Genomic DNA, 8868 nt, shown 5'->3' on the forward strand with positions numbered 1-8868 from the left:
AGTAAGATACCTGAAAGATATATAATATGTCTTTTTATTAATTTTTTCTATTATTATTTTCTACTTATGATACATGCTATAATACAGTTCCCTATGCGATAAACGATTGAGAAACGTACATTACGACATCTATTCATCTGAATTTACTTAACGATAACAAACGTAAAACGGTAAAATTGATACGTACATCAGTCAAGCTGACACCAGCGCACATGGACGCAATCCTGCATCAAGTGCGTTGCTTTGTTTCTCTGTAATTAGCAATGCATTGCACGCAGGGTAGCGTTAGTGTGTTAGGAAGCACCAGAACTAACATTACAGCTTGGTCTTTGACGAAACGAACAGAAATGTTTCATCTTTGTCCATTAAAATCTTCGGTATAATTTTCGAAAGTAAATTATGTTTAACTGTCTTTTATATAAAGTCATATAAAATTCTCGAAACGTTGGCAGTATCGGTAAGTGTTGCGACGTTGAATACCTATATGTCTTCCTTTAATAAAAAAGTTTTTTCTAACGTTACGGATAATGATCCATCACACACACCATCCTTGCACGTTAAAGTTACTTTTTAAAACTTTGGTACTTTACTAGTAATTGTATTGTACACCACCAAAATTAGATCACTATCATCTGCCTTTTGTCACTCTGGCTATAAGATGTTCCATTTGTTGATCGATTCTGAATACCATATAAAAGGACGCCAGTACACTGCTTAATGTTACTAACAGTTCTAAGCCCTCGAATATCAATTTTGGCGCGAAGATCTTCCAAACCATTAAATGCCGACAATGAATCGTCGCGGCAAGCATGCTGCCAAAAGTCTATAACGTACATTAAGTTATAAAAACATTTTAATTCAAATTCATTTTAAACTTTTGAATATTTTTTTAGTGTTATTTTCGGTGTTTGTTATTTTATACTTCTCGAAATACTGATTATTCAGAAATATCAAAAAGTGATGATGTAACTTACTCGGATCCCGTGAAGAAGCGTATATTTTCCGGCGACTGAGAAAATAGCAGTATGAAACACAGAATCCTGTTCAAACAGAAGCAGTTCTCCTCTTTTCATGTCATCTTCTAAAAATTTCACTTTAACTAACTTTGGAAATACAAGGTACATAGTAAATGGTACTATCACCAATAATGGTAAAGTTGCGCCTAATATAATGTGCGACCCAAATGTGTTTATTCCTGTAAATAATTAACATTGGTTATTGATTTCCGCGTAATTTGAGCAGAATAAACACAATGTATTGCAACAGGGAAGAAAGATCAGACCAGGGTACATATAAAATATACAAGCGGAGGCATAATCGCGTATATATGAATCCATATAATTCAAGGACTGATTGTATAGTTGAGCATATACCTATTAAGATAGCTGGTAGTAAATTTCCATAGAAATGTCCACCTGTCCCTACAAAAGCAGCATCCCAATGAATGGTAGGAAAAGTTGGTTGATGACCAGTTCCATAGAAGAAATATTCAGATATCAAGAACCAACATACAAGGGCAGGAGTGGACACTTCTACAAGCTCGGCTATTTTTAACATAATAATATTAGAAATGTATTATACTGTATAATATAAATTATACGTTATTTATACATCAACTATATATATAAAAATTACTTACATATACTATTAGCATTCTTATATCTCTCTATTGCAGATAGGCCCAAAACAGAGGCACAAGATATAAACATCAAGAAATTGCTAGGCGATAAAATATCTCCTAATAATAAAGAATATAACAGCATAAGAAATACGCTCAATGAGATAAATGCAGCGCTATAGGCAGTGCCCAAGCCATAAACAACTGGTGTTTCATCTACATCTATTCTTTTACGATAAATCGACTCCTTTATTTTCTCGAACAATCGGGGTACTATATTCTCATCATGGTATATATTAATTGATTCTTTCTTTTTCGGCAGTAGAAATATACTGAGCGGACGATAGTAAAGAACAAAGATTGCAAACAAACATAACGCGTACACTATGTTTGGCAACGTACTCACTTGCCAAGACAATGCAAATTTTACTTTGACGAATTTGGGTAACCGTTGAAGGACCCAATAACAACCCATGCAAACACCGATTACGACAGGACAATACTGTCCTACCAGAACGCCAGGAGAGAAGCCAGAAAGGTTTCCACAATTTTGCAGCCACAGTCTTACTATCGTGATGTATAACGCGAGTAGGATTAAGGTAACAGCAAGTAAAATACGTTCTAAATTATTCGACGATATAGAACCTGCTTTGCCGGTTATGAAGACAGAACACACGCGTTGTTGGTGTTCCTCTCGACAACGCCAGAAGTAATGGGACAGTCTTATGGAAATGCATACTATTAAACCAATGACTACTATAACAGTCTTTAAATTTGATTTTGCTTGCGATTTCAAAAACGGCTTTGTTTTTCTTTCCAAATTCTCATTAGATTTATCTCTTTTTAAATAAAATACGAGTAGCCAAAGAAGTGTAACGAGTAGAAAGGATAGAACATTATCCTCTTCAACAATGTAACTGTTAGAAAAAAGACTACATACTGTTAGAAGAAGTATCACTCTAGCAACATAAATCAATTTCTTAATTTTGCGATAATCGTACCAACTCATTGAAATTACATCCCAATTCTTAGCAATTAATGTTATTAATAATACTATAGATACCGCACCAGTGGCAAAGAATGTAGTATTTTTTAATTCTTCTAAAATATCGAGGAAGAATAAAAAAAAGATTATTACGGCAGTGATTAAATTTGCTAGAATAGAACATTGTAAAAATGACGATTGAAATATCTTCGACATACGGCTTTCTGGAATGCCTGTAATAAATAGGTAATAGAAAAATAATGTGCAGAACATTAAAAGTAGGCCTTTCGACATAAGGCTGGAATCAAATTGAACCCAGACTTCAGAACACATATCTTTAAGTAGTTTAAAGTAACTGTGACTATTTTGAATAAATAATTCAAATTCTTCGATAGTATTTACATGTTTTATCTGTTCCGATAGATGATTATAAACGTTTTCTAAATTTTCAAGCTGGTCTTTAGGAAACAGATAGCTATCCATAGAATATATATCTATGTATTTCTTTGTCTGTACAATATTCCTCCATACAGAATGTAACGAATACCATAAATCTTCCTCTGATTTTTCATTTTTCATCGATCTTGGTAGCGAATCAACTATAACAGATCCTAAGTTAGAGAAAGGTATAGGTGTGCCAAGAATCGATGCCAATGTAGGAACAAGATCAATTTGATTCACAGTATTGTGATTTGAATCATATTTAAGTAGTGGTAACATAGAATAAACAAACATAGCAGCTTCAATTTCATTCAAACTATCACCACCATGATCCCCGCTCTCTGTCATGCCATGATCACCCACAATGAAAAATACTGTATCTTCTTCTAAAGATTCAATAATTTCTTTTATCAATGTGTTTGTGTCATTTAATTTTCTAGCCATTTCTGGATGGTTAGCACCATGCTTATGTCCACAATGGTCTATACCAAGAACATGTGCTATAAGTAGGGACCAATCTTTCTTTTTCATTTCAAAGAATATGCGGTATCTAACATCTTTATCGACACTATCAAGATCCCAAACATTGAAGGATGGCGATGGAAATTGTCGCTTGAATTTTCCAGGGAATAAATTAGTCCAAGTATCATCACCCATGAAAACAATACCTTTAGCAACGTTCTGATCGATAATGTTATCTTCGTCTATGCTTTCAATAGCAAAGTTAGATCCAATGTCAATGAAAGTAGGCAGAGATCCGGTCGTAAAACCTTTTAGTCTTTGCATGGTAGTTGTTGGTGGATCTGCTATGAATTTGTACAAACGCGAATTCAGAGGTTGACTTTGTAGCAATTCGTGAATTATTGGCAGTTTATTGCGGTAATACAATGGGGCGGAACTATTGTCATTGTACCAGTGTGCAAAATCGTATTTTAAGGCGTCAACAACTAACAACACAACACGTGTTTTTCTTTCGAGGCAAGTAGTCGCAGCGACTTTTGGATCTTGAAGAAGGTCTTGGACGTTGCAGCCACCAGGATTTGTACAATACTTGCATTCTGCACGTTCCGGTCTGGAAACACGAGTAAGTAGGAAACCGCTTGTAAAAACAAGCACGCCAACTGCCATCAAATATGATATCCATCCTTGAAATATTAGATAGTTCCATAGTTTGCTCATTTTTCTCGATGAGCTATTATTCTTTCACGTTGATCAAAAGGAAGGTAATGTTAAAGAAACTTCGAAATAATTTTAACCTATCCTTTAACGTGAATTTGTTCTTCACCATTGTCACATTGTTGTAAACACAATTCAGTTATTTGTTTAACGATGGTTTTCGAGGATAAACTATTAGGAGTATAAAACAATTAACCAATTATTCATTGTTTCACGAAAAGTGTATATAATATAACTTTAAATAGGTTGGAAAAATGTAAAGACATAGTCTCGTCTTTATTCGATATGGCGCTAAATTTTAAGTGCGTACAGTGTCGCCACGTGATCAAGCATATTGCTTCATTATTCTCGTATCACTTTCTATGTTAACGGTTCACATTGAAATTCAAATTTAGCACTCTTATTGTTTGGAATTAAGATTAATTATATTGGAAGAATTTAATTATTTCGAAAATACAAGCTTTGCGAGATATCGGAGTTTCCCCCACTTTCCCGCCCAATTCGCGACCGTTACTGGACCCAGCGAGTAATATACTGTGTAAATTAACGTAACAAGACGTGTCCAGACCTGTCGGTGTTTCGCTACCAACGAAATACAGTAATGCTCATACGTATAAATGACCAAACTCAAGACCGGCCTGGTTAGTTTTCAGAATTCAACGGAAATAAGGCAAAAGGATAAGTGCAAGTGAGATACAATAGCTGGCACCCGAAATCATATACATAAGTAACTCTCGGCATACTTAGTTTTGTTTCTCACCGTGAACGGCGTTGAATTCTTATTCCATATTAAATTAATAACGTTAAAATGGCAAGGAGGTTTCATCAAATACGCGCACCTGCATTTCTATTAAAAATAAGTTGCAACTATTTGTACCCAGAGTTTCCACATTACATCTTATGTGCAACTGTGTATCAAAAATAGAATACATCGATACCAATGCAAGGAAGTATATGTTAATTTAAAAATATTTTGATACTTTCCTGTTAACGTACTACCACAGATCAGGTATACGAGTAGACCTTTCACCCAATGTATTTTTTCGGCCCATTTTTCTGGGGCTCTAGAGCCCCCATTACCATTTTCGTGTCACTCGCAACATTACCAATAGATTTAGAAATGAATTTCAATCTTTTCCCCATAGTCAACTCGCATGTATTTAGGCACACGTTACAACTGCTGTCCATCAACACTAATTCAATGAATAGTTTCTCAACTGACCACCATCCATGAGAAGAGGACGTTAAAATCATCTCCGAACTTTTTGCTCGGTATGGCAATTGTTCGAACTGATGTACAAAAAGACACGTATTAACAAAAATTAACAAATAGAAAATGTGTAAAACTACAGATACGGAAGTTATACATATGTGTCTTGATAAATCTAAAAATTGATTAGACAGCAGACCGCTGCCCAGAGTAAGCTTCTCCCGCCATTTACGCATCCAGTTTACAGCCATGTGTACGTGAGCTTAGGTGCTTTGGACAGCTTCGGAAATTCAAGAAAGAAGGCGAATGTGAGTCTTTCTTGCTTTCGAAACAGCTGAAATCCGGTTTATGTCAACCTGCATACGATTTTCAGTCTCAACTGCCCAGATCTTTTTACTTTCCGACCCATGTATAGCTATTACACATAAACGAGGTAAAGAATAGACCTATCGTTAGTGGGATGAACACTATCGCTGTACCACGAGTGTCTTATAACATGAGATATACTCTTCTAAAGTGGAATAAAATGTTAAAAAGATCATGCATCAAATTGTAAGGGGATCCTCGTAAGAAGGCTTTAATCTTCGTAATGGTTTTAATGGGTCGATTAATGGCTAGCTTACGGTCACTGGTGGTCAGCAGTGAGGTTAACATCAAGGTCAGTGGTCCAGTGAAAATCCAGAAATGGTCAAGAGGTGGGACCAATCGAAATAATGTTGTTCTCTTGACCAAGCGGTTCTCCACTCTTCACGTTGACACTGTCTCCCCACTCTTCGACTTCCCCACTCGAAGACTACCGCTGGAGAAATTCTTCAGTACCCCTGGAGCATCCAGGGGAACCGGGTCTCGCGGGCCAAAGTCAGGCCATTCGTGGATCGCTGACCACTGGAGGGACCAGGAGTGACCAGGACTGACCAGGACTGACCAGGACTGACCAGGACTGACCAGAGCTGACCAGAACTGACCACTACTGACCAGTGCTGACCAGTGGAGATTCGATGACTGACCACTACTGACCACTACTGACCAGTGCCGGACCGTGATGACCAACGGTAAGAACTGTTCAAAAATTCTCTCCCCTCTTCTATTCTGTCGTTTGATACCAATTTCGCTTCAATGAACTGATTTTGCTATAATTTGAATATTTTCTTATTTTACAGTTGGCCCAGTGGTAACTCTCCTATGTGGTAACTATCCTATCCTACTGACAACAAGTAGTAAGTCTACTCCACCTCTTTATATCTCATTATTTTCATTTGTTTATTTATCTATCTGATTTTATTTGGTTATTATGAATGTTCCTTTTCTATGGTTCTACTTTTACATATACTATGTTTGTTTCTATCAATTGCATGAATTTCTATTTTTACGTTCTTGCTCGAATTCTCGTAATGATCTGCGGAGGAACTTTGTTTGATTCTTCCATTTCGTTTGATTGTTTGGGATTAATTAAACTTGGTGTCTCAATCCAAGTTTCTTTCATTATTATATTTATTACTTCGATTTTTCCATTTCGTTTGATTGTTTGGGGTTGATTCAATTTGGGGTCTCGATCCAAGTTTCTTTCATTATTGCGAATGTTCATTTTGATATGTATAACATGGTGTCGATGCATATACCATATTTGTTTCGATGACACTGATTAATATAAGATTTTTATTTTTATGTTTCAGCTTAAATTTCCTTCCATATCTCACTAATATAAATATTAGTTCTGATTTCAGTTTAAATTTAGATTATTCGCAGGGACATCGAGGGAGTACGCCACATCCGCCGAGGGACATTTAATTCTAAGTCGGTTAGATTTAAGCTTCGTCGCGAATCTTAAAATTAACGTCGAAGATTTCTTTATATCATATCTGCGCGCTGTACCAAGCAATTATTGATCAAGTAGCTTCTCTCTCGCTCGTTCCCTCGTTCGTAGCTTCGGTCACCGCTGTTTCATCGATTGAAACATGTGATCGGCCGTGTATCTGGTCCGAAAGATCTAATCGCCTTCCCTTGGTAAGCTTGATTGAGGGAAAACGGCACTTCGCTGGAAGGTGTGGAGTTTCCGTATTCTGCGGAAACGCATACCTTCCAGCGGAAGTCGACCCCGTTTCAGGTACTCTCTCTTTTGTCAGACAACCTAAGTCGGGTCCTTCGGGCTCCCGGCGGGTTGCGTTGGAGAAATGGAGACCTCGACTCGGGGTTGCAGTTCTCTGTTTTCTTGTTGAGATCGAGTTAGCAAGGGCAGTAGGTTCGATCCTCGGATCCGCTGCACGGTTCAGCATCGCGTCGCGTCGAGTCGCGTATCCCACGATTTAGCTTCATCCCTCTTTTTAACCATATAATTGCTTGGTACAACATCCAAGGAACTTTGTTTCCTTCTATCGTCCGAATTTTAGATTCAACTTGACTAGACTTGAGCTTCGACGTTAATTTTAAGTCTCTAGTGTATCTGCGTATGCCAAGTAATTATTTAACAAGTAGCTTCTCTCGACTCGTTCTCTCGTTTCTTGCTTCGGTCACCACTGTTTCGCGGAACGAAACATGTGATCGACCGTCCAGTTTGTCCGAAAGATCTAGTCGCCTGCCAATGATAGATCGATTTCTAGAAATAGAAATCAATCTACCAAGGGTAGTGTTGATTCGATCCGAAGATCTGCTGCACGGTTCAGCATCGCGTCGCGTCGCGTCACCCACGATCTAGCTTCGTCCCTCTTTTAAACAAAATAATTACTTGGCATGACTAATCTAGTTTCTAAGGATGTAAAAGGGAGATCGATGGAACTTGGATTCCATCTATCTCCCTTCGGGTCTCCACTCGCAGCAACCTCCTCGTGGTGAGACCTGGGTAATATTGTTTAGCGTTTAATTAATAATCGTATCACTCTTAGCTGGGTAATGCAATTATTAATTAAAAAGTAAATAATATTAGCAAATTGGCTGCGATCCGCTTTGCATAGGTCATCATAAATATAGAGATTCTTCGCTAGGTTAGTTTTGATTCTCATTGATTCATCAAAGATTCCAAAGTATTGCCAAAGACGAGGTATACGAGTAGATCTTTCTCCCAATGTACCAATAGATTCAGAAATGAATTTTAATTCCTTCCATAGTCAACTCATAATGCATTTACGCAAACAGCTGTTTGCCTATCAATATTAATTCAGTGAATAGTTTCTCAACTGATCGCCATCCATGAGAAGAGGACGTTAAAATCACCTCCGAATTTACAGGTCGGTATGGTAGTCAGATTGAGCCGCGAAAGCCCATAAGGTGAAATGTCTACTCGCATACCTCGTCTGTGATATAACTTCCGGGTCATAAGCGAATTCGAATCACGCGCCGATGTATTCCACTAGTGCCACATGGCAGTAGTGATGCACGTGGCAGCATGCTGCACTACGTACGAGCGGTTCATTCTGATCATCTGTTGTAAAGGTTAAGTTGAGT

General features: G+C 37.4%; 1 protein-coding gene across 1 annotated transcript; it reads right to left on the reverse strand.

Annotated features, from left to right (window-relative positions):
- Positions 1-33: 33 nt before the first annotated feature.
- Positions 34-4697, reverse strand: Pig-o (phosphatidylinositol glycan anchor biosynthesis class O). Its single transcript, XM_076767589.1, has 4 exons — positions 1640-4697; positions 1374-1544; positions 975-1195; positions 34-823 (listed from the first exon to the last, which is right to left on the reverse strand). The coding sequence occupies exons 1-4, from the start codon at positions 4221-4223 to the stop codon at positions 629-631; spliced, it is 3171 nt and encodes a 1056-aa protein (XP_076623704.1). The 5' UTR covers positions 4224-4697; the 3' UTR covers positions 34-628.
- Positions 4698-8868: the final 4171 nt, after the last annotated feature.

The sequence above is a fragment of the Colletes latitarsis genome, chromosome 6 (assembly GCF_051014445.1).
Source record: "Colletes latitarsis isolate SP2378_abdomen chromosome 6, iyColLati1, whole genome shotgun sequence".
Taxonomy (NCBI): domain Eukaryota; kingdom Metazoa; phylum Arthropoda; class Insecta; order Hymenoptera; family Colletidae; genus Colletes; species Colletes latitarsis.

Bases quoted from the DNA above. Each gene is read 5' to 3' on its own strand.
- Pig-o (XM_076767589.1), bottom strand. From the start codon at position 4,223: ATGAGCAAACTATGGAACTATCTAATATTTCAAGGATGGATATCATAT. The intron at 1,196-1,373 runs GTATATGCTCAA...AATTATTTACAG, and splicing joins ACTACCAGCTATCTTAATAG to GAATAAACACATTTGGGTCG. The intron at 824-974 runs GTAAGTTACATC...TGTACGTTATAG, and splicing joins CGCTTCTTCACGGGATCCGA to ACTTTTGGCAGCATGCTTGC.